At 38.6% G+C, this 23,896-nt stretch overlaps 5 protein-coding genes and 1 long non-coding RNA gene across 9 annotated transcripts; 4 read left to right on the forward strand and 2 right to left on the reverse strand.

Moving 5' to 3' along the window:
• Nucleotides 1-774: 774 nt before the first annotated feature.
• On the forward strand, nucleotides 775-4,344 carry LOC103338040 (nucleolar protein 56-like). The gene is given in 9 exon segments (XM_089041338.1): nucleotides 775-1,040; nucleotides 1,043-1,123; nucleotides 1,795-2,009; nucleotides 2,174-2,331; nucleotides 2,538-2,725; nucleotides 2,821-3,073; nucleotides 3,212-3,360; nucleotides 3,473-3,607; nucleotides 3,809-4,344. Coding segments are annotated over 9 exon segments (1,656 nt in total). The 5' UTR covers nucleotides 775-919; the 3' UTR covers nucleotides 4,165-4,344.
• Nucleotides 4,345-4,982: 638 nt separating this feature from the next.
• On the forward strand, nucleotides 4,983-8,071 carry ADK1 (adenylate kinase 1). The gene is made up of 6 exons (XM_008241218.3): nucleotides 4,983-5,228; nucleotides 6,162-6,307; nucleotides 6,416-6,535; nucleotides 6,663-6,830; nucleotides 7,102-7,191; nucleotides 7,763-8,071. The coding sequence occupies exons 1-6, from the start codon at nucleotides 5,111-5,113 to the stop codon at nucleotides 7,862-7,864; spliced, it is 744 nt and encodes a 247-aa protein (XP_008239440.1). The 5' UTR covers nucleotides 4,983-5,110; the 3' UTR covers nucleotides 7,865-8,071.
• Nucleotides 8,072-8,546: 475 nt separating this feature from the next.
• On the reverse strand, nucleotides 8,547-12,427 carry LOC103338038 (Zn-dependent exopeptidases superfamily protein). The gene is made up of 11 exons (XM_008241217.2): nucleotides 12,071-12,427; nucleotides 11,788-11,923; nucleotides 11,559-11,637; nucleotides 11,233-11,435; nucleotides 10,867-10,936; nucleotides 10,550-10,672; nucleotides 10,211-10,366; nucleotides 9,830-10,003; nucleotides 9,517-9,591; nucleotides 9,300-9,440; nucleotides 8,547-9,051 (listed from the first exon to the last, which is right to left on the reverse strand). Exons 1-11 carry the CDS (start codon nucleotides 12,162-12,164, stop codon nucleotides 8,830-8,832), a joined length of 1,473 nt encoding a protein of 490 aa, XP_008239439.2. The 5' UTR covers nucleotides 12,165-12,427; the 3' UTR covers nucleotides 8,547-8,829.
• A 1,039-nt stretch (nucleotides 12,428-13,466) lies between these two features.
• On the forward strand, nucleotides 13,467-16,477 carry LOC103338222 (O-fucosyltransferase family protein). Its single transcript, XM_089041531.1, has 6 exons — nucleotides 13,467-14,294; nucleotides 14,559-14,727; nucleotides 14,844-14,933; nucleotides 15,062-15,345; nucleotides 15,443-15,701; nucleotides 15,819-16,477. The coding sequence occupies exons 1-6, from the start codon at nucleotides 13,639-13,641 to the stop codon at nucleotides 16,047-16,049; spliced, it is 1,689 nt and encodes a 562-aa protein (XP_088897657.1). The 5' UTR covers nucleotides 13,467-13,638; the 3' UTR covers nucleotides 16,050-16,477.
• A 547-nt stretch (nucleotides 16,478-17,024) lies between these two features.
• On the reverse strand, nucleotides 17,025-20,353 carry LOC148915317 (uncharacterized). Of its 4 annotated transcripts, none has more exons than XR_016122040.1 (4): nucleotides 20,233-20,353; nucleotides 18,790-19,393; nucleotides 17,454-18,608; nucleotides 17,025-17,244 (listed from the first exon to the last, which is right to left on the reverse strand). It is a non-coding gene; the product is annotated as an uncharacterized LOC148915317 (long non-coding RNA). The 4 variants fall into 4 exon arrangements; XR_016122039.1 differs by having other exon boundaries at nucleotides 17,025-17,253; XR_016122038.1 differs by lacking the exon at nucleotides 17,025-17,244 and having other exon boundaries at nucleotides 17,260-17,878; nucleotides 17,967-18,608.
• LOC103338037 (mitochondrial pyruvate carrier 1-like) lies at nucleotides 20,241-21,181 on the forward strand. Its single transcript, XM_008241214.2, has 4 exons — nucleotides 20,241-20,352; nucleotides 20,449-20,503; nucleotides 20,594-20,729; nucleotides 20,869-21,181. The coding sequence occupies exons 1-4, from the start codon at nucleotides 20,260-20,262 to the stop codon at nucleotides 20,906-20,908; spliced, it is 324 nt and encodes a 107-aa protein (XP_008239436.1). The 5' UTR covers nucleotides 20,241-20,259; the 3' UTR covers nucleotides 20,909-21,181.
• Nucleotides 21,182-23,896: the final 2,715 nt, after the last annotated feature.

A 23,896-nucleotide genomic window follows, 5' to 3' on the forward strand; every position in this document is an offset into this window, starting at 1 on the left:
AAAAAATTGGGGAAATTTTTTTTTGTCGCCTCTTGCTCCTTCATCCACCGCGTACTCTGCAACTCGAACCCTTTTTTTTTTTTTTTTTTCTGAAATCAAACTCCCTCTTTTTCTCACTCATCCCTCCCTCTCTTTTTCTCTCTCTTCTTTCCTCCCTCCCTCTCTTTCTCTCTATTTGCATCAGCCAAATCAAAGGTTGATAGAAAGAGAGGGAGATATTGGCCTCTAAATCTGAAGTCAGCCACCTCAAATTTGGAGGCTGGCAAGGTCGTCTCGCTCACTGTTGTTGGCCTGAGAGAGAGAGAGAGGTGAGGAGAGCCGACGAGAAGAGGGAGACGAAGCCAACAACGATGGAGCATGAAGGAGGGATAGGGACGCAGAGGATGAATGATGGCGGTGTGGACTTTGTCGCCGACGTTGGTGGATGTGGCGCGGAGCAGCGGTCTGGAAGAGAAGACTTAGATGTTTGTCTGTCGATTTTTTATTCTGGGTGAGTGTAAGTGAAGTTGCAGAGTAGGCGGAGGATGGAGGAGCAACAGGCTTCAATTTTTTTTTTTTTTTTAAACTCAAGTTTTATTTGCTGACAGCTGTCAAAAGCTCATTGGGTTGGGATACTTAGGTGGATTACTTACCTGGCATCCCCGTGCCTGGAAAGTTTTTCTCCTCCATGTCATGCAAAGCGTTGGATTCACCAAGAGTGGAGCTCGGTATATACATCCAACGGACCAGAACGACTTATCGCCACCTACATAAGCAAAGCCCACTTCTCCTCGCTGAAAAAACCCTAAACCCTAAACCCCCTCCAATTTCAGCTCTTCTTCCCTCTCTATACAACGCCGATACTGACTGTTTTAGAGAAACTAGGAGAGGGTTCCACGGATAAAGTTGAAGCTCGAAACGCCTGCGTTTCGACTGCTCGATGGCGCTTTACCTGCTCTATGAAGCAGCTTCAGGCTACTCTCTGTTCCTAGCTCATGGCATCGACGAAATCGGTCAGAACACCGACGCGGTTCGGAGCTCCGTTTCTGACCTAAACCGGTTCGGAAGGTGGTCCAGCTCACAGCTTTCCACCCATTTGAGTCTGCCCTCGATGCCCTTAACCAATGCAACTCAATCTCTGAAGGTAGATAAATGAAGCTTGTTTAGATTTTGGTTTTGTTTATGCATGTAATTGATTAGGTTTTTTTTTTTTAATTTTTTTTTATTGACCCTGTTTCTGTTTGATTCTTATTAAGTGCTTAGTTGGGGTGACTCATGGATGCTCAAGTTTGAATGTCATTCTGCTTGTGTGTTTGTTTTTAATCCCTTGTTGAATGGGAATATGAAGGGAAATGATTTATGCATACATTAGGCTTTTGTTTCCACATTCAACTTTCAAGAAATTGATCACAAATTCGACCCAACTAAATCAGTTTGCATTTTGCCTGGTTTATTGAAAACCTTGCAAAAATTGAAGATATTGGAGCTTTAGATTTTACTGATTGGGTTGTTTGGGTTTTCTATATGGGGAATGCTTAAATGGTCTAACTGGTTCTGTTGAGGTACTGAAGATCAACTTTTTCCCTTCTCCTTTCTTCTCCTAAAAAACTTGCTAGAGTATCTCATGTTGCATATGTGAAATTGGAACTAGCTTAATAGATTATATAATATATTAGAATGTTTATAGTTGAAGTATACTTTTGCATCTCTTGGGTTGCTTGGTGTATTTAAATTACGTTTACTCTTTTAATTTGGTTTTTGGTGAGGTTCTGTCAACTAAAAGGGTATTGCTTTTTAATTTTGGTTGCATTTCAGGGGTTATGACTGATGAGTTGAGAAACTTTTTGGAAATTAATCTCCCAAAAGTGAAGGATGGTAAGAAGCCAAAGTTCAGTTTGGGGTTGGCTGAACCTAAGATCGGGTCTCATATCTTTGAAGCGACAAAAATTCCTTGCCAAAGTAATGATTTTGTCCTTGAGCTGATTCGTGGAGTGCGGCTACATTTTGATAGGTTTATCAAGGACCTAAAGGTTTGAATTTTCTTATCTACACATCCTATTTTTTCACAGTAAATTTCTTTCTTCTTCTTGTTTGCTTTTTTTTCTTTTTGTGGGCTTAATATTTGAAGACAATATCCAAACATTTTTCATAATTCAATTTTTTGTTTTTGTTTTTCCTTCTCTCCTCACATTAGCCTGGGGACTTAGAGAAAGCCCAGCTTGGTCTAGGGCACAGTTACAGCAGGGCCAAGGTCAAGTTCAATGTGAACCGAGTTGACAATATGGTGATTCAAGCAATCTTCCTTCTAGATACCCTTGATAAGGATGTCAATTCCTTCTCCATGAGAGTCAGGTATGATACTGGCATTTACACATATTATAAGTTCAGTAGTTGGAATTATGATTTCTTACCTTAGACCATTTCCAAAACATTCAACCTGTTATATCCTTCGGAAGAATTTGTTAATTGTGTTATTTTGATAAAGCTTGGGTATGAAATTGAAAAGAAAAGAAAAGAAATAATAATTTTGTGTATTCTTATTTGTCACTTCTCTGCAGAGAATGGTACTCTTGGCATTTTCCTGAATTGGTGAAGATTGTCAATGACAATTATCTCTATGCTAAAGTGTCAAAATTTATAGAAGACAAGTCAACATTGTCTGAAGACAAACTTCCAGAATTGACTGACATTGTTGGAGATGAAGATAAGGCAAAGGAGATTATAGAAGCTGCCAAAGCATCCATGGGTAGAATTTCATGATGTATTGCCTTTCATTTATGTGTTTCTTTATCAACTTATTCATCATTCTTATTGTTATTTTTGTTTTAATTTTTTTTACAGGTCAGGATTTGTCTCCAATTGACTTGATTAATGTTCAGCAATTTGCACAGAGGGTGATGGATCTATCTGAGTACAGGAAAAGGCTTTATGATTATCTGGTTACTAAAATGAATGACATTGCACCCAATTTGGCCTCCTTAATTGGTGAAGTAGTTGGAGCGCGTTTGATTTCTCATGCTGGTAGTCTTACAAATTTGGCTAAATGCCCTTCTTCTACCCTTCAGATCCTCGGCGCAGAGAAAGCTCTCTTCAGGTGCTTTTACTTTTGCCTTTCCTAAAGATGTTACATGAAAGTTGGGCCTGCTACTTCCGAATGACAAGAAACAAGTAAAAAAAAATCCTCTTGATTCTTTTTAAGTCCTTAGGTTGACTCTTTTGTTCTTCTCCTCAGGGCATTAAAAACCAGGGGAAACACACCCAAATATGGACTGATATTTCATTCATCTTTTATTGGTCGAGCATCTGCAAGGAACAAGGGCCGAATGGCTCGTTATCTTGCAAACAAGTGCTCTATTGCTTCTCGCATTGATTGCTTTGCAGGTGAGTTTGAGCCTTCCTCATACAAATATTTGGCTGGCTAACTTTTCTTTTCTTATGCGTTGCAGTTTTTTTTTTGGCATAAATAATTTTGTTGTAACCTTCTGTGGTACAGATAGTAGCACTACTGTTTTTGGGGAGAAACTTCGTGAGCAAGTTGAGGAGCGACTTGACTTTTACGACAAGGGTGTTGCACCTCGCAAAAACATTGATGTCATGAAATCTGCAATCGAGAATACTCAAAGCAAAGGTGCGTAACCAAGAGAATATAGTGCTAGATTTTTTCATTTCACATCAGTACAAGCATAGGAATACAATATTTGTGGCGGCATATGAATTCTGTCAATGATATAATATGAGGATTGGGACAATATCTTGCTGTTGCTCCTAGTTATGGACCTGCCTTTTTTCATGTAATTTTTATATTATACTTTTAATGTAACTTATGCAGACACAGAGATGGAGACAGAAGACGTTCCTACTGAAGCTTCAGGGAAGAAAAGCAAGAAGAAGAAGTCAAAGGCTGCAGCTAATGGTGATGATATGGCTGTGGATGAACCAGCTGAGACTACAAATGGAGATGCCGGTGAGGGTAAATCTGAAAAGAAGAAGAAGAAGAAGGACAAGCGGAAGTTGGATCAGGAGGATCAACCCATGGAGGATGCGAATAATGGGCATGTTGAGGAGGATGGAGCAGCCAAACAGAAGAAAAAGAAGAAGAGTAAACATGAAAATGGAGAGGATCTACAGGCTGCCAGCGATGTCAAGAAGAAGAAGAAAAAATCAAGAAGTGAAGACACCGACTAAATTTTGACGAATGTTCTGGTGCTTGAGGGACATGTGGATATATCCTGGGTTGTTGCCCTTATGCTGTTTTGTTCTACAGTTTCTTGGTAGCGTTTTATGTTATCAATATGAACCATGTTGAACACTCCCCTATGTACCTTTCTAGTTGCACTTTCTCTTAATTTGAATTTATTTTTAACATCTGTGTTCTGCGGATTTGGCAATGGTTGTGATCTTAGGATCATATTATAGTTGTGCAGAATAGAAATTGTAGTACAATGTAGGCTTTTGACGATTTTCACGTTCTATAAAGCTGTTTGTGGTCAAGATTATATGCCAAGTGTTTGTAATGTGATTCCCTTCATGCCTGAAGCAAGGCATGTAAGCTCAACTCCTAGCTGCAACTGATTTCCCAGAGAACAAAACTTTAAAAAAGTGTCAAAATCAGTTCTCTTTTGTTTTTGCCTCTCTTTTGACCTTTTACCTTTACCTTTGTTTGTTAATTATTCAATGGATTGAATCCGAAGCATAGGCCGGATTCGCATGATGTCAAAATGTATTAGAAAGGAAAAAAAAATAAAAAATTCACAATTTGACTTTTTCTCTATTTTTTTTGAATTTTAAGAAAATCAGATTTTGACAATGCTTTTGTCTTTTTGACTCTTTAGAGCAATGCCCCATTTGCCCATTCAGAATTTTTTATTTAATTATCAAAATTTAATATAAAAAGAAAAATGAAAATTGTCCATTCATTCGTTCAGATTTTCATAGCAGATCCAAGGGACAAAACAGTCATTTCATTGACCTGGTAGGTAAAACCGCTGCTTATGTTTGAAGCGTTGGAGCGTCCGAAGCCCGAACAAGTACAACGACCACCTCACCTTAAACGTCTCTCTCTCTCTCTCCCTTAGCGTAATTTCCAGAGTGAAAAAAAACCCTAACCCTAAGCACAGAGAAAAAATCAGCCATGGCAAGCATTTCTGCGGCAGCCAACTTGGAAGATGTGCCTTCCGTTGATCTCATGACCGAGCTCCTTCGTCGTATGAAATGCTCCACCAAGCCTGACAAACGCCTCATTCTCATTGGTGAATCCCTACTTATCCATCCTTCATTATACTCTTTCATATGCATATATGCGTGTTGTTTGAGTTTAAAGCTTTTATTTTGTTCTCAATTTTTTGTCAAGTTTTGATTTTTAATAGCCGCCCAGATCCGAGAATTCAATGCGTTTATGTTTCAAAATTTTGGTGCCTTTTAGCTTATTTTATGTGTTTCTCGTCTTGTTCTCATTCCTGACTGAGATGTCCTTGCGACTGTGCCCTCGATTTATTGTTTTCCTGTGATTGGTTACTGAGAAAATGTAGGAAAATCCTATGGATAGTTGGAATCATATTACTAAGGAAGAAAATAAGGTTGCTGAAAGTGGCTTGATTTATTTCAATTATGTCTGTTCTTTGTCGGTTGACAGTTCATTTATGTCTTTCAGTTATTGCCCTTTTGCTCTCAGTACCTATAAACCAAATGGTGATTGAGATTTTAGACTTTTGATGGTTTGATCCTGGTTTTTTTGTTTGTTTTCATTTTTTTAAGCTGTAGACGGATAGGGTGATCAATTGTCTATTCATCTCTCTTTCTCTCTCTTCCTATTGTATTCTCTGTTATGCAGTAAAATGCTGAGACATTCGTTCCCAAAGGATGTCATGCTGACGAATTCTGGCATGCCTGCATGCCACCTATAATACATTGTATACACATGTAGGTATCCCTGTGTGTATCAGTGTGTTTGTTTTAATTTGAGATCTTGTTTCCGCCTTCCCTCCCTGAAAAGAAAATAGGGAAATCTATGAGTTTTAGACATGTCTTTCCTATGTTGCTTCCTACAGTGGTGATACATGAAGCACCAAATTTTTCCAGGCTTTAAGAAATTTTTCTCAGTGTGCTGGGTTTCATGCTGGGAGTGTTTTCTTTATTTCCTTCGCTGTTTTCATGTGTGTAACCATACAAGTTGTATGGTGCAGGCCCACCTGGGTCAGGAAAAGGTACCCAATCACCTATAATTAAGGATGAGTATTGCTTGTGCCACTTGGCTACTGGTGATATGTTGAGAGCTGCCGTTTCTGCAAAGACTCCTCTTGGGATTAAAGCTAAAGAGGCTATGGATAAGGTAGAAACTCATCTTTGTATGTTTTTATACCATAAGATTTTTCCTTTGTACTGTGTTGTTTTATCTCCCACAGAATTGCTGATATGTTATAATGTAACTGTTTTTCAGGGAGAGCTTGTTTCTGATGACTTGGTTGTTGGCATCATTGATGAAGCAATGAAGAAGCCTTCATGTCAAAAAGGTTTCATTCTTGATGGATTTCCAAGGACTGTGGTCCAAGCAGAGAAGGTGTTCCATTCTCTGGCATCTGAATATATGTTGCAATCAACACTTTTTGAGTTTCTCATGTTCAAAAGTGTCTTGTGTTGGTGTGCCCTTATGCTCTAATAGTATGGTTATATTCATTTTAATGCAGCTAGATGAGATGCTGAAAAAGCAGGGAGCTAAAGTTGATAAGGTGCTCAACTTTGCAATTGATGACGCAATATTGGAAGAGAGGATTACTGGTCGCTGGCTACACCCATCCAGTGGTAGAACCTACCACACAAAATTTGCACCACCCAAGACTCCTGGTGTTGATGATGTAAGGAGGCAAATTTCTTTTCTGTTTTTAGGTCATTTGATTTGAAAAACATTGTTCATGCATCTAAGAATATCAAAAGAGAGACAGGCAAGAAACATTGGCTTTAGAAACAAAAACAGCATATTAATGGCAGGTGTAATGAGAAAGTTAAATATTCAGTAGGTAAGCCAGTAGTGGATGTCAATCTGCTTGTATGTATGAGCTTCAGTTATGCTCTTAGATGAATTTGTGCCGAAAAATCATTCTTCACTTGGTTCTTGTTTTGTTCAAGGTAACTGGAGAACCTCTGATTCAACGAAAGGATGATACTGCAGCTGTTCTCAAGTCAAGGCTGGAAGCATTTCACAAGCAAACTGAACCAGTATGGCTTCTTTACATTTGTCTTGAAAAATTTGGATGAGAAAATAATTAATGAAGTTATCCCTTTTGTATAATTGTGCATGATCTACATTCTGGAATGGTGATATTATTATTAGGTGGTTTTCTTGTGCAAAATGTGTTTTATGATTTGTCTTCAGGTTGCAATGATGATGATGATGATGATGCGTATGTGTGTGGTTTTTCTTTTTGAAGCATCTGTGTTACTTGTGGTTTTTGTTTTTGTTTTTGAGGCATCTGTTTTATTGTTTGTTCTCTTGTAGAGCTGTAGTGAGTTAAGTGATAGATAATCTGAAAACCTCAGGCAATAAGTGCCTGAAACATTGGATTTGGTAGGACATAGTTGTGCAGACATATCTCAGCAACTGTTTCTGGGGTGATATCCTTCTTTGAAATGTTGTATTCTTTGCTTCCTGTCAAAATCTTCTTTGTTTTCTGTTCAAGTGCTATATATATTCTCAACCTTCTTGTTTATTACTCCAAGTGATGTTTTGTATGGTTTCCTTTTGTTTTTCATTATTTTCTGTAATGGGTTTCATTATTTTGACTTGCAGGTTATTGGTTATTATTCCCAGAAAGGCATTGTTGCCAATCTGCAAGCCGAGAAACCTCCCAAAGAGGTCACTATCGAGGTTCAGAAAGTGCTCTCTTCATAGAAGGGTCCCGTCCCTTTTCAACTTGGATGATTTATCCAAAAACTGTAGTATTTTTGTCCATCTGCATCCTGATATACAATTGAATGTGCCGATTTTCTGCTTATTTTATTGAATTTCAAACTGAAAGTACCGGCTGTTGTCTCACTCTTGATAGTTCAATGTGAGGAGTAACTTGTCAAATAAGATTTATGGAATCACTATTTTATAGCACGGTGTGCGACTGAAACATAGTTTAGTGCAATGCTTTTCACTATGTACAGTTACTTGTACTGCAAAAACTGCTCTGCTTATATTAGTTTAAACATAAATTAGTTGGAACTTCTGATGCTCTTTATTAGGTGCTCTAAGCCCTCATAGCTCATGTGGGGATTTTCCTTACAGCGCATATTGCTCACCTATGGACCATAAAAAGCTTTTCTGATGTCAAATTTTGATGAATTAGCCTTGAACTCAAATTTTCTATATGCCGGTAAGCCCTTGTTGGTCCATACCTGATTTTGCGACATGAGGGTAACCCTTAAGCTGGACTACTAGCATCATGTGCCCCCAGGATACAAGGATAATGAGACGGCATTAGGATTTAGACAGAGATGAAATTGTCGAGAGAATCCACAGATATAACAGCAAGAACACTCGCTTATCTCCAAGTGCAAGGGCGTAGTTGTTAAAATGTAGGAGAGGCTGAACAATAAGTAAGCCTTTTTCACTTTTTATGATTTACTTTCTGGATCCGGTGAGAATTTCAGAGATTGACATTTTAGATGTTATGCACGATTAAGCAAAATAAATTAAAAGATGCTCCAAGCATAGGACAATGCATGAACGCAAAAGTAACCACTCATAGTGCTTATTCCTAAGTCAACTACTGTGTTTTCCATCGGTGAGGGAGCAAGACCCCACAAGAGCAACTGGCAGACTCCTTTCAACTGAACTTCACAGAAGATGAAGAACGCAGGACTGCAGACCTACGCATCCACTTTAATCTTTTCATCCAGATGCGAGAACTCCTGGAAAAAGGCTTTGAAATGCTCATATGAATACTTCACATCATCAACAGCACACATTTCTCGTATGCTGTGCATTGACAGCTGCGGTGCTCCTACATCAACTGTACGTATTCCCACTCCACTTGCAAGAATGGGACCGATGGTTGAACCACATGCCATGTCATTACGAACCACAAAATCCTGCATTTGAAGCAAAGCTCTGACATCATTAATTCTTTTATCATATCAGCTCTCTCACCAGAGACTGATTCCGGACCACTAACAGAAAGTGTGCTAGGTTTCAGTTAGTCATTTAATTTTCCACTTCCTTACTACTATCCTTGCATTTTGCATCGAGTGCATGTACTGAATGATGTTTTATGTTATCTGAGAAATTAAGTACCGTAAAATTTCCAAAACCAGAATACCAAAAATAGGGAGAGGCTGACCTGGACTGGCAGGTTATGATTCCTTGCTATCTCCCTGAATATTAAGGAAGTGACAGCATTGGTTGCATAGCGTTGATTGGCATTGTGTTTGATCACAAGTCCTCCATGCAACTTGGGCTGATGATTGTCTTCATGTTTGTCCTGAAATGGATCCCTATATTAACATGGAGCAAAATTAATAGCACTGGAAAATTCATTAGTACATCAAACAACATACCATGTAATTAGGATGTAAGGCATGTGCCATGTCTGCAGACACAAGAAAGCTCCTCTGGATTGCCTTCTCAAGCAGCTGGAAAGATATCAGTGCAGTGTAAAAAAATAAGCTAGCCAGATTAAAACGCAGTTATTAATAAACAACCATTGTTGCGTGTCGTAAGGCACTGGACCCATTACTATGATACACTGTATATGATTTGCGCATCTAAATGGCCAAGGAAATGCAGCAACTAACGATCCTTTTTTGTATCAAAACAAACCCAATAGGGCGAGAATACCATACAATTAAAAGGGCATCCAAGATTTATTACCTTAGAATCTGCAGTAAAGGAGTTTGTAATTCGTGAAAGAGTATTTAACATGGCTGGAGATCCAGCCCCCTGGGCGGAATCAGATCCAACCTCCTCATGATCAAACAAAGCCACCAATCTAACACCAGTCTCATCTTCAAGGTTGCTTTCAGAAGATGTTGCATCTATCAATGCCTGCAAATAAACAATAAGGCCAGAAACAAGAATCAGCTGGTACAAATTGAAACCACATAATACAATATACTTTCTATTCTGCTAAAAGAAAACATATATATAAGAAATCAATACTGGTAATGCACTGCAGAGAACACAAGTACGAACCGACAATTAAAATCTTGGCAGAGGAAGAAAGCATAAATAAATTTTTTATTAATTTCTTACCTTCAGAGAACAAAATGACATGCAGAGATTATCAAGCCTTCCTGAGAAAATAAATTCTTTTGTGGCACCAGCTACTATGCTTGGTTGAGTATCACATGCTTGCAATTCAAAATCACTTATATGTTCTGGTTCACATCCAAGCTGATCTGCAAGCAGCTGGAAGGAAAGAAAGAAGATAAACAATATAATCACCATAAAAGCATACCCATAGTTGAAACCATCTAAAAGAGTACTAGTTGTCTTGTTATCCAGCTAACTCGTTCATGTAATTTGAAATCAACCAAAAAATCAATTGATCCTCCAATATTGAAAAGAAAGCCTATTCCATAATAAATTAACCTGTAGTAAAAGTGAGTGATGCTTTGAGTTATTTGAGGTGGTTCTCTCATAAGATGTCTTTCCATGAGTCTGAGCATTGCTATCAGCCTGACCATTTTCAGCAACCACTTTATTGAGCTCTGCCTACAAAAGTTAGTTCATTGAGTGAAAGAAAGCAACATTGAAAAGAAAGGAAGGCATATTGATTCTATTCTAAGATTAACTTTGCCAGAAAAAAACAGTAGCTACTCCACTTCAATAATTAAATACCATGCTCATTACATATCTAATGAGCGTGGGTATAACAACGTTATAAAAGTGCATAAGTCCAAGACTACCTTGATTGATGTTGCCAAGACAGGAAGAAGATGACTCTGTGTATTCACCTTAAATGCATCTTTGACATCCCTGACAAAAGACAATGAAAATATAGATTTCTATATCAAAAGTTTGACAAAGGTAAGAGAGCACAATTTAACCAGAAAATAAATAAATAAAAAATCACCAACGCATATTTCAGTCCCAGTCATAAATCACTCAACAATCAAACGTGTGAATAACATATTGAGCACAGCAAGATTACCTGTCTAAGTGAATTGCCAGAAAATAAATAAATAAAAAATCACCAACGCATATTTCAGTCCCAGTCATAAATCACTCAACAATCAAACGTGTGAATAACATATTGAGCACAGCAAGATTACCTGTCTAAGTGAATTGCCAGAGTAGGGATCCGCATTATGGGCTCCTCAATTCTGACAAGTTTATGTGAATAAGAAACAGAGCCATCTTTTTCTTCTCTTACTATCACCCTTCCTGCAATCGTCAAGTCACGGTCGAACCATGTATGCCATAAGCCACCTCCATAGGTTTGGACACCCACTTCCAAGTACCCACCTTTAGCTACCTGCACAAATCCCCCATATTCCAAAACAAAGTTCAATTTTGTTTCCAAAGTGTGTCCACTTTTCATCAGATCATTTGCCTAATACTTATATTCAAATACCAAAAACAACGAAAAAGATATTACCTTGGAGACGGGTTTCAATTTGAGACAAGGACTATCAGTATGAGCACCAACTATATGGAATCCGTTTCCAGCAACATATCTAAACATAAGCTCCACAATATGAGCAAAATTAGCTTTCTGAAAAACTGAATCTTTAAGTTTAAAACCGAGCTTAAATCAATGAAAGAAAGCAAGCAGGCCGGAACTGAACTACAAAACAAAGGAAAAAATCGATGAAATGAAGTCGTACTTTTTACCGATTGCAAAAGCGACAATGGTGGAGTAGTTCCTGGTGACGAAATACTTTTTACCAGCTTCCAATTTCCAATCTTCTCTTTCTGAAACTGGCTCGTACCCTGCGTTTTGCAGGCGCTTCTTCGCCCCGTCTGTCAAAAGAAATCGAAGCAGATTACAAAGTCAGGCATTTGAAAAAACCACATTTGAAACTCAAAACCAACAAAAGCAACCAACTTTGGATTGAAAATACTAACTGATGGAAAAGAAGAGTGAGAGAGAGAGATTTGGATTATTACCGACGGCGTGGAAAGCAGTGGGAGAAGCGTTGAGGAAGTTGATGAGATCAGAGACGACTGAGCTTCCTTCACAGTTCTGTTCTTGCTTTGCCATCTCTGTTCTCTGTTCTCCGTTCTCTCTTGATGGTAAAGTCTCTCTTTCTCAGCTTCTTTTGTATGTATGTATTTGGAGATTCCAAGATTTCTGGCTTTCAAGCAGCTGTCAAGCTTTTGAGGTTTTTCAATGGGACTCCGATTCTGCGTGAGATTTACTTACGGAACCAGATTCTTTGTGGGCTGTACAGGCCCGTATCCAAACTGACCCATTTTTCAGTTATCATTTTGGAAATTTGCTACTAGAAAAACTTGTGTATCACCGGAATATTAACGGGTTACGGCCCTGTATTTGAGATGCATACTCTATCATTTAACTTGCATATCATCTCTATTTTTTTCTTTATTATTTTTTTTTTTTTGGGGTGATATGGGATTGTTATGATTAATCCGATTTTGTAAAAAAAAATTCATGATCTCCCTATCATTTTTCTTTCGCGACCCACTAATACATTGGGTCTCACTAATATTAGAGATGTGTGGTACACAAGGTTCCATTCATGACCCACCAATACATTGGGTCTATAAATGTGATCTCCGTAGCATTTTCCATTCGTCCGTTAATATTTCTCTTTCTAATACTGGAAAAAATTATTAAGTTGTCTCTCTTATTGATTAAAAAAATGAAGAATTTATGTAACTTAAGGATGTATGAGTACAATGCAGGTCCATTAGATTTTAGAATGAATGACTCTTTATTCTAATTTACAGCTACCCTTTGATTCCATTGGCGGTGTATGTATGTAATGTAAGCTTCCAAATCCAATCTTGCCAATGACTTGTAAGCTCTCTTTTGAATCCTTCATTCTATTCCAAATGTGTGAGCCATGTTGTCTTTCTCTTTCTCTTTCTCTTTTTCTTTTTTTTTTTCCCACGTGTCAATCAAAGCAATATTCTTTAATAACATCACATAACAAATAAGCACACTCTCAAATAAATAAAATAAAATAAAATGCCTTTAAATGATCTCTACAAAAGTAAAATAATTTGTGGTTGATCATGATTAATTATAAATAAATAAATAAACTAACATAACTACTATTTAGATTATAAGAAGCACTTTGAACAAATGCCTGCAAGCGTTAACATGTGTTTTTTTTCCCGGGAAAACCAAAACCGAAAAACCGTCGATTTCCTGGTGTGTTGCATTATTACCAAAACACCCTTTTATGAATTTCTTAGCATAGTTCTCTTACTACGCTAATTTTGCAACAAACCAAGGGCAAAATGGACAATGCACATTAAAAACCAAGAATCGAAGAAATCGCCTTCCATAACAAGCTTCTCTTGCTTTCATCCAATTCCCATTTGTTTTCTTCACTTACAATCTTTCAAACCTCTCACTCTTCCCTCTTCTCTCTCTCTCTCTCTCCAAGAACTCAAAAACCCAACATTTGCAGAGAAGCAGAGCAATCTTCCGAATCCCAACTACACAGAAAACGCCATTGTTTGATTTAAAGCTCTGCTTTCATTTCATGGCAAAAGCAAGGAACATGAAGACCTCCACCTTCACCACAAACCCACCATCACCATTCTTTCACTTACTTCCAGTCACTCCACTCACCACCCTCCTCTTCTCCCCCAAGACGAACCGTTTAAGGCACCCCAAGCTCTGTTCCAAGCACCCATTAACTCTCTCAATCTTCTACCTTTCTCTCCTATTTTCCTTCACTTTCTTGGGAATTTCCATTCTCACCCTCATCCCCTTTTTCCACAACTCCATTCCCTGTTCAACGCCATCTCCCACGTCGTCATTCTCTTCTTCATTCTTGGCCTCACTTTCTTCCACAGTTTCATTCAACAATGAAGATGATCAGCCAAGATTGTCAACCAGCGCCATGGTGCCATTCCCAGCTCATGGGGCTGTTGGGAATGTTTCAGAGGCTGAGAGAGAGTTCTGGCAACAGCCCAATGGCGAGGGCTACGAGCCTTGCTTGGATTTCAGCCTCAGATATCGAAAACTGTCTGCCAGGATTTCCAAGGAGAAAAGGAGGTTCTTGGTGGTGGTGGCATCTGGGGGTTTGAACCAGCAGAGAAATCAGATTGTTGATGCTGTTGTTCTTGCAAGAATTCTTGAGGCTGCATTGGTTGTACCAACCTTGCAGGTTAATCTCATTTGGGGAGATGAGAGGTTTGGCTTTCTGTTTTGATCAATTTTGATGTTCTTGGTCCTTTTAATGCAAATAATGAATGCCTCTACAATTTGGGTACATTGGTTTTTTAGCATGTTTGTTTTTTCTTTTGTATACTTTGGGCTTAGTTTCTTGTTTAATTTTAATTTTATAGCATAATTTTAACATGGTCTCATTCTACAGAAAGAATCGTTCTGCATTGATGATAATTGGTGTACATGAAATTTTAGGAATGAATTAATTTGTTTCAGTTGAAATTGCAGTGAATTCTCGGATATTTTCGACGTGGCGCATTTCAAGAAGACTTTACAAGCTGATGTACGAGTTGTGTCATCTCTTCCCTCCACACATTTGATGTCAAGACAGACAATTGAAAACAAGATTCCACATGAGTTCACTCCACAATGGATCCATACCAGATTCTTTAATCAAGTAAGGGAATCTTTGTCACGTTGATACTTGTTTTCGAAGCAATTTCTAATTCAAAACTGATTTGAACTACGAAAGAAAAATCATTTTCCTGAAATTTTGTTTGGGATGTTATGAAGCTGAAAAGAGAAGGCCTTCTTGTGTTAAAAGGGTTGGATTCTAAGCTCTCCAAGAATCTTCCTCCTGATCTGCAGAAGCTTCGATGTAAGGTACACAAGGAAATTAATCAGCACCATCAGATTCACAGCAGAAGGGCATCTCTTGTATATCTATATTCTACTACTATATATTTGTATGTTCATGAGATCTTTGTTTCTGTTTCTTGTTTGTTTTTCAGGTAGCTTTTCATGCATTAAGATTTGCATCACCGGTTCAAGAACTTGGAAATCTACTTGCAAAGAGAATGTGGATTGAAGGGCCCTACATTGCACTCCATCTCCGGCTAGAGAAGGATGTGTGGGTCAGAACCGGATGTCTCACTGGTTTAGGCCCTGAATACGATGACATTATCACCAAGATTCGGGAGTCTCAACCAGAATACCTCACAGGACGAGTAAACATGAGCTACATCCAGCGGCGACTTGCTGGACTCTGCCCTCTAAATGCATTGGAAATAGCAAGGTATAGTAGCAGAACTGCAGAGCTGTCACTTTATAGTTTTAAGTACCTCCTTTTTTCCTTTTCAGTGGCATGTTCATAATTTGTGGTGCTAATGCAGGTTTCTTAAGGCTCTAGGAGCACCAAGTGGTGCACGGATATACAGCGCAGGAGGTGAGGCATTTGGGGACAGCAGGGCTCTGCAGCCACTTGTGGCAGAGTTTCCAAATTTAGTGACAAAGGAGATGTTGGCTCGAGATGGAGAACTCTCTCCTTACATGAACAAGTCTTCAGCTCTGGCTGCCATTGACTACATTGTCTCTCTGAGCAGTGATGTCTTTGTACCTTCACATGGTGGAAACATGGGCCGAGCAATGCAGGTAAGATCTTAATCAAAAGCTTTTTCATTCTGATAATTCTGTGTGAAATTAACCCTGAATCAGGACATTATTTGATCTAATGTTTCTCATCTTTGCTTTGTATTTTCAACTTGACAGGGTCACCGTGCCTATGTGGGACACAGAAAGTTTATAAAGCCTAACAAGCGAGCGATGCTGCCTCATTTCGAAGACGCCTCCATTGGTGATGCAGAATTTGGAAGCATCATGAGAGAGTTGCATAGGAAGTCTCAGGGGCAGCCTGAGCCAAGGGGTTACAGGAGAAACCGAGATGTGATTGCATACCCTGTGCCTGAGTGCATGTGTAAACACAACGTAGGCATTTTCTAGTGCTAAATCAGAAACATTTTGTATATCTGTCTGTTTTTACTATAATGAAAATTTCTGTTCATTGTAGCACTAAGTTTGGACTGCACGTTTAAGCAATAATTCACATAATCAACAGTCCGAAAATGCAGTTAAGCATAGCTGCAGACTTTGTCTGGCCGAGAGTAGAGTAAAAAAGAACCCTTATATTTCTGGATGGGAAATTGGTGAACTATCTTAACTCTTCCTAGTTTTGAACTCAGTTTGAAAACACTGAAAGCTTGTGTGACTTTGCAGTACTAATTAAAATGCTAAACGATATTGAACCGCCTTAAATTATTTGTAACCAAAGCAGTTTGGATACACAAGTATGAAAGGAAACATAATCTTGGTAGTTTCTTCAATCAGATCAACACAATAATACAGAGAATTAGAGAATCCAAGGAAACATAATCAGATTCTAGTACTTATCACCATCTTGAAGGCATCAAATAACTTGCTTTTGCATGCATCCATCCAAGAGGACAAAACGGTGACCAAATCAAAGACAAATAAAAGCAATGACTGTGATAGAATTTACTAGTTAGATAATAGTTGATCACAGATTTTTATTGCTCTCATCATATAATCAAAATTGATCGTTAAGAAGTAAAATATAATAAAAACAGTAGAACATTGAGTTATGCAATTAAGCAGATAATTTTATAATTCCTTCAGTGCCATACTGTTTCTAAATATTCGAATAGATTTATAGTCGCGCGGCTATACCCTTGAAACATTTAATATATTTATATAGTATAGCCGAGAGGCTATACCCTTCAACTATTTTAATGTATTTAAATAGTACAGCCGCGCTGCTGTACTCTTTATATAGCCGACCGGCTATACTATTAATATTCAAGAAGACTTTACAAGCTGACGTACGAGTTGTGTTATTTTTTTCCTGCAGGCACTTGATGTCAAGTCAAGACAGACAATTGAAAACAAGATTCCACATGATGTCTCCACAATGGATCCATATCAGATTCTTTAATAAAGAAAGGGAATCTTTATCAAGTTGATACTTGTTTTCGAAGCAATTTCTAATTCAGAACTGATTTGAACTACAAAAGAAAAATCATTTTCCTCAAATTTTGTTTGGGATGTTATGCAGCTGAAGAGAGAAGGTCTTGTGTTAAAAGGGTTGGATTCTAAGCCCTCCAAGAATCTTCCTCCTGATCTGCAGAAGCTTCGATGTAAGGCCCACAAGGAAATTAATCAGCACAATCAAAATCACAGCAGAAGGCAATCTTTTATATATCTATATCCTACTACTATTTGTATGTTAATGAGATCGTTGTTTCTGTTTCCTGTTTATTTTTCAGGTAGCTTTTAATGCATTAAGATTTGCAGCACCGTGCAAAGAGAAAGTGGATTGAAGGGCCTTACATTGCACTCCATCTCTGGCTAGAGAAGGATGTGTGGGTCAGAACCAGATGCCTCACTGGTTCAGGCCCCGAATATGATGACATTATCACCAAGATTCAGGAGTCTCAACCCGAATACCTCACTGGATGAGTAAACATGAGCTACATCCATCGGCAACTTCCTGGACTCTGCCCTCTAAATGCATGAGTAGAATTGCAGAGTTGTCACTTTACAGTTTGAAGTACCTTTTTTTTTTCAGTGGCATGTTCACAAGTTGTGCTAATGCAGATTTCTTAAGGCTCTAGGAGCTCCAAGAGGTGCATGGATATACAGCGCAGGAGGTGAGGCATTTGGGGAGTGACAAAGGAGATGCTGGGTGAGACGAAAAACTTCAGCTCTGGCTGCCATTGACTACATTGTCTTTCTGAGCAGTGATGTTTTTGTACCTTCAAATGGTGGAAACATGGGCCGAGCAATGTAGGTAAGATATTATTCAAAAGCTTTTTCATTCTGATAATTCTGTGTGAAACTAACCCTGAATCGGTACATTTGATTAAATGTTCCTCATCTTTGCTTTGTATTTTCTACTTGACTGGGTCACCATGCCTATGTGGGATACGCACAGTTTATAAAGCCTAACAAGCGATAGATGCTGCCTCCATTGGTGATGCAGAGTTCGGAAGCATAATGAGAGAGTTGCATAGGAAGTCTATGGGGCAGCCTGAGCCAAGGGGTAACAGTAGAAACCGAGATGTGATTGCATACCTTGTGCCTGAGTGCATGTGTAAACACAACACAGGCATTTTCTAGTGCCATTTGTGAAATATTTTGTATATGTGTCTGCTTTTACTATGTTCAAGCAAGAATTTACATAACCATTTGTCTGAAAATGCAGGTAAACATAGCTGCAGATAGCTAAACGATATTGGACTGTCTTGAAGTATTCAAGCAGTCCGGAAACAGAAGAATGAAAGCAAACATAAATCTCTGTAGTTTCTTCATTCAGATCAACACAATAATACAGAGAATTAGAGAATCCAAGGTAGATATTAAAAGCATGTCTTAGGTAATTCTTACTTGAGTTGAGCCAATGTGGAAATGGGGCAGGCAGCTGAGCCTGAGAGCTAGGACTCCATGTGTGCAAACCATGCTTACAGACTAGCTACTCCAACAATACTGGATGATGGAGACACAGCAGTATTTCACTGGTTAAAATCATTACTTTGACACGTGGCATAATAACATTGGCGCTGAATAACAGTACCATTTCATATTGTTCCCAATCGCCTGCTTCTATTGACCAAAAAAATTAAAAATTTAAATTCGACTTTTAAAAAGAAAATCGCATGCTTCTGACCTTGTTAGCTTACCGGATCCCCCTCCAGAGACCCTTCTCTGTAATTCAATAGCCGATCGTCCCCAATCACTCCGGCTATTTCTCCGATAAGGTACGTCTCTCATACATACAGACATATCTGAGGTATATATCAATCATTACCATCATCACGGTAGTTGTGGGCGTTTTAGAATTAGGGTTAGGGGTGGGAGTAGGTACCGTCTACATCTGAGTTTTCAGGCCAGTGAGAGCATTTCTTAGCTGAGTTTTCAGGAGCAAGTTTCGTTATAGGCAGATCGGTGGCAAATTCACTTCTAATCGTCATGGGCCTGTTTGGTGGGCTTGAATTGGATTCGAGCCCACACCGAGCCTTCTCCTCCAATCCAATCTTCATCATATCACCCCGATAAAACTAGGTTCTTCACCAATCACCTCCGGCGAACTTGAGCTGTTTCCAGCGAACCTCAACCATCTCTGGCTCAAACCATGTCATCTCCGATCTCTTATTTCTTTTCTGGACTTCTTCGTCATAAGTGATTCTTCTGTGGTCGGTGTCTCCTTCGTCCCCTGTGCTTCTCCTTCATTGTCTTCGCCGATTAAGATCTTGCGTTTTGTTTCGATTGCCCTGTGAGTTTTAATGATTGAATTCTCTGACAATATTTGAGATTCTTTTAGGTTAGGATAAAGCTTGAATTTTTCATTTGATCATACAATATTGGATTTGTTTCCCTTTTACATTTCAAGGGTCTTTGCAATGTTTAAATGTCTGTACGTGTGTGTGTGACTGAGACTGCAATTGGGTATATCGTTTGAAGTCCTAGTTTTGGCTTTTAACTGCTTCAATGATTTCTGATGTTCATTTAAGCAATTAAACAGTAATTTGATGCAAACAGTAATTTGATGCAAAATCATTATCTTAATCATGCATTTGATGCTCTAATGCATTCGTTGTTCCAACACATGAAAGTTGAATTCTTGTTGTGAAAATGAAAATTTTCATATGGTGGTTTTGTTCTTCTCAGAGTGGATCAAAGAGTGATACGGCATTAACCCAATTGCTGGGAGGAAAAAAAAAGAAAAAGCTTGTGAAATAGGCAAACTCCTTCTCACAGTCAGTTTATGTTTTCGCATACTTGCTATATAATATTGGTTGGGGTCATCTCCGGGAGTTAAGAATTTGGCATAGCTAGTATGGTCAGTTGAAAAGTTTGTTTGTTAGCCAGTGTTCAATTTTCATGTCTGAAATAGCAATTTTTAGCATTATCCAGCTTCTTTATCCCATGTAACACCAATTATAAGATAGGATTAAAGATGTTAAATATGATCCCGTGTAATATAGTACTATGTAATAATCCTATCCAATCCTGCATGCCAAACGAGGCCTATGTTCAGATTTTACCCATATGTGCCCCTGGCACTGTATCTTGTCATTGTTGAATTGTATTTTTCTTCTTCCAACTTTACAGAGATTCTGAGCGGCAGTTATCAAATATGGCATCGTTCCGAGCATTCTTGAACAGTCCAGTTGGTCCAAAAACAACTCACTTTTGGGGACCTGTTGCGAACTGGGGCTTCGTTGCCGCTGTGTGCTTCACTTCCATAATTTCTAGAATGTATTTAATTTCAAATGAGGTTTCTTGCTTTTTGACTAATTCTGATCATAATGGGTTGATTTAACAGGGATTGGCGGATATGAACAAACCTCCAGAAATGATTTCTGGCAACATGACAGCAGGTCCAAAATAACTGGTTTTCAAGGATGTAAGTTATTTTCAGTATATATTATGTGGCAGGAGTATAATTTACTTTGGATTTGGTTCTGCAGCAATGTGCGTTTATTCTGCATTGTTTATGAGATTCGCATGGATGGTACAGCCTCGCAACTATCTACTTTTGGCATGCCATGTCTCAAATGAGACTGTCCAACTCTATCAACTCTCTCGCTGGGCAAGGGGTCAGGGGTAAGTGACTAGCTGACTTTATCATCAATTTTGTTGTAAATATATGATAAAATGACAAATTGCTTTCTTTAGTGGAGTTGTCAATTGCCTAAAAACACAATATCCGGAGATTTATTGTTATTTGCTTGCTTTATTTTAGGTACTTTACCCAGAAGAAGGATGAACCGGCGTCCGAGTAGCTTGCTGCTTCTTTCATTCCCTTCCTGGTTCATTGCCGAAAACAGACGATACTGCCATCACCACCTACACTCCATGTTCTTGAAGAACCAGGAAGCAACTTCGGCGGCTGGTTTATTCACTTCGAAGGATCTCATGCTTGCATTTCCTTTTGTTGTACACGTAAGCAAAGTGCAAGACCCAATAGTAGACAATAATTGAAAAAAGATCCGTAACTGTATGCACTGAGGGAACAATACCCCTGATTTTAAATAAATATAAACTTATGGAAGAAATCAGTGACTGTGACATAAGAATATAGCAAAATTGGAGACATCTCTCAAAACGTTAAACTACTAATTTATTTATTTTAATAATAATGTTTCTTCAACCACTCAGTTTTAACATCAATGTGTTTTCGTAGATCATCCTTGCCATTATTTCCGAGTTGTAATTACTGTGAGATTCTTGCTATTAGTTGTGTGAAGGGGTTTTTTTTTTCTTCTAATCTTTCAATCTTCATGACTAATTTATTTATATATAAAATAACAAAAAATTATCGAATTGTAATTCTTTTTTGTTGTGTGTTTACAATTTCCCGAGTTATAATAATTGCATCAACTCTTTATTATTTTTTTGTCAACAAACTCCCTTCATTAAATATGTAAAAACATTACAAGAGTTTGTAGGCTGAATAACCTAGGTAGAAGCCCAAGACGTAGGCCCAAAAGATTACAAAACAGAACTGTAAGACAAGCGAGGCCCACATACAAAGTTTCAAACCTGAACAACCCCTAGAACTGAAAACAAGATGCCGCCGCACCAACCACAGCAAAGCAGCCGAACCACCATTGCAAATCCACAGCCACCAAGAGGGAGTCTCTGGTAACAAAGCGAACCAAACGTATGAACGGAAGATGGGGGTGAACAAGCCACCCGCGCAAAATGCTCTCCCATAATCCAAGTAAATAGTGCATATTGCACTTTAAAGGCATCCTCATACCCGAACACGCCGCCAAGTAAGACTGGCAGAGGAGGCATCCGTGAACACGAGGAGTGGAGATCTGTGGTGGAGACCAGGCGATAAGCGACAACAATAGACGAAGAACCTCTGGAAATGAGCATAAAGCCCAAGCAAAATCACCACAGAGGGTGAGGAGGATACAGTAAAAGGAAGAGGGAAACAAGGAGAGATAAACAAGAGAGAAAGGAAGAGGAGAGAAAATGGGGAAGGAGAAAAAAGGAGGAAGATGAGGGGAGGGGAGGAGGGGCAGACCGCCTCCCCCAAAAGCACGAAGGGTAGGGGACTAGTAGAGAGAGAGAGAGCGCTTTAGGGTCTGCGTCTTTTTGCATCAACTCTTTATGGGTTGGGTGTTTGTTACTTGTGAGAGTTCAACAGTTGTATTTGTATTGTTAATTTAGGGACTAGTACTATAGTTAATCTCTGACGTGTTCAAGCTTAGTAAATACCCTATTGTTGGTTTAGGGCTAAGCATAATCCATCACAAATTTATATTGCTTTCAAATGTATAATCAAAACTGATCACTAAGAGCAACTCCACCCATTTGCCCTTAGCCATGGCAAGGGGGGAACTAGGGCAGCCACTATTCACGTGAATAGTGATTGCCCTTCCAAATAGTATTTTGTGTTTTCACTCATTGTCATGACTAAGGGCAATTACTATTCATTTTTTTATTTTTTTTTCACAAATTTTTTTACTTTAAAAATTAATTTGGATAATATTTTCGGATAAGAGTTCCGGGTTCCTACGTGTCAAGACTATTCATAATCGGATAAAATTTTCGGATAAGATTTTTGGTTCAAATTTCAGATAAATTTTTGGGTTCAAATTTCGGATAAATTTCAAAATTCAAAATTCAAATAAATTTGGGTTCAAATTTCGGATGAATTTCAAATTTCAAATAAGATTTTCATCCAATCAAATCAAGCCACATGACATCTCTATCTTGCCAAAATTTTCTATAAAACCAGAGGCTCAGCTCATACCTCTCACACCACATCTTTCTATATTTTCATTTCTCAGAGTATAGAATTCATATTCCATTCATTCTCAATGGAAGATTTTAGGAGATGCTTGGAGAGGCAAGAGCGAGAAACAAATGAGAGAAACCGTAGAGCAGATGAAATCAATGAGTTGCAGAGACAAGTTGATGAACAAGTTGTCATAGCAATGGCTTTGCAAGATGAAGAGAACCAAGGTCGCCACCATAGTTCACAAGTCGGCCGCTGCCAGAATGTGGACAAACATAGGCATTCTAGGGATAAAAATCTTTTGGAAGATTATTTTATTCCAACTTTTTTGTACTCTGATGTTGATTTTCGAAATGCGATTTAGAATGCAACCCCATGTGTTCAATAAAGTCATGCATGATATTTGCAATTATGATGCATACTTTGTTCAAAAGTATGATGTTGCTGGGGTTTTGGGGCTTCTTTCGGAGTAAAATTTTACAGCTATTATACGAATGTTGGCGTATGGAGCATCTGCTGATCAGGTGGATGGAATTGCCCAAATGGGGAAGTCCACTACGTTGGAGGCTTTGGTAAGATTTTGTGATGCAGTTGAAACTTTGTACACTAGGGACTATCTGCGTAGGCCTACTCCCAGGGACCTCCAACAACTTCTACAAAAAGTCGAAGCTCAAGGATTTCCAGGAATGATTGGTAGCATCGACTGCATGCACTAGCAATGGAAGAATTGCCCAACTGCCTGGCAAGATGATTACGGAAATAGAAAAGGCCAAAAAAGTATCATCCTGGAAGCTGTTGCTGGCTTCGACACATGGGTTTGACATGCATTCTTTGGAGTTGCCGGATCCCAAAATGACCTCAATGTGTTGGGTCAATCCCCGGTCTCCAACAATGTATTGAGAGGCCAAGGCCCCAATATCACTTATCAAGTCAACAATACAATCTACCAGATGGGGTATTATCTAGCTGACGATATCTACCCGAGGTGGACCACTTTTGTCAAATCCATTCCAAATCC

Source organism: Prunus mume, linkage group LG7, assembly GCF_029339155.1.
Source record: "Prunus mume cultivar Tortuosa linkage group LG7, ASM2933915v1, whole genome shotgun sequence".
NCBI lineage: Eukaryota > Viridiplantae > Streptophyta > Magnoliopsida > Rosales > Rosaceae > Prunus > Prunus mume.

Bases quoted from the DNA above. Each gene is read 5' to 3' on its own strand.
- ADK1 (XM_008241218.3), top strand. From the start codon at position 5,111: ATGGCAAGCATTTCTGCGGCAGCCAACTTGGAAGATGTGCCTTCCGTT. The intron at 5,229-6,161 runs GTGAATCCCTAC...TGTATGGTGCAG, and splicing joins CAAACGCCTCATTCTCATTG to GCCCACCTGGGTCAGGAAAA. The intron at 6,308-6,415 runs GTAGAAACTCAT...ACTGTTTTTCAG, and splicing joins CTAAAGAGGCTATGGATAAG to GGAGAGCTTGTTTCTGATGA.
- LOC103338038 (XM_008241217.2), bottom strand. From the start codon at position 12,164: ATGGCAAAGCAAGAACAGAACTGTGAAGGAAGCTCAGTCGTCTCTGAT. The intron at 11,436-11,558 runs GTAATATCTTTT...GGATTTGTGCAG, and splicing joins AATTGAAACCCGTCTCCAAG to GTAGCTAAAGGTGGGTACTT. The intron at 9,592-9,829 runs GTAATAAATCTT...ATATCTTTCCAG, and splicing joins CCTTTACTGCAGATTCTAAG to CTGCTTGAGAAGGCAATCCA.
- LOC103338222 (XM_089041531.1), top strand. From the start codon at position 13,639: ATGGCAAAAGCAAGGAACATGAAGACCTCCACCTTCACCACAAACCCA. The intron at 14,295-14,558 runs GTTTGGCTTTCT...TTGAAATTGCAG, and splicing joins CTCATTTGGGGAGATGAGAG to TGAATTCTCGGATATTTTCG. The intron at 14,728-14,843 runs GTAAGGGAATCT...GATGTTATGAAG, and splicing joins ATACCAGATTCTTTAATCAA to CTGAAAAGAGAAGGCCTTCT.
- LOC103338037 (XM_008241214.2), top strand. From the start codon at position 20,260: ATGGCATCGTTCCGAGCATTCTTGAACAGTCCAGTTGGTCCAAAAACA. The intron at 20,504-20,593 runs GTCCAAAATAAC...TTGGTTCTGCAG, and splicing joins TTCTGGCAACATGACAGCAG to CAATGTGCGTTTATTCTGCA. The intron at 20,730-20,868 runs GTAAGTGACTAG...GCTTTATTTTAG, and splicing joins CGCTGGGCAAGGGGTCAGGG to GTACTTTACCCAGAAGAAGG.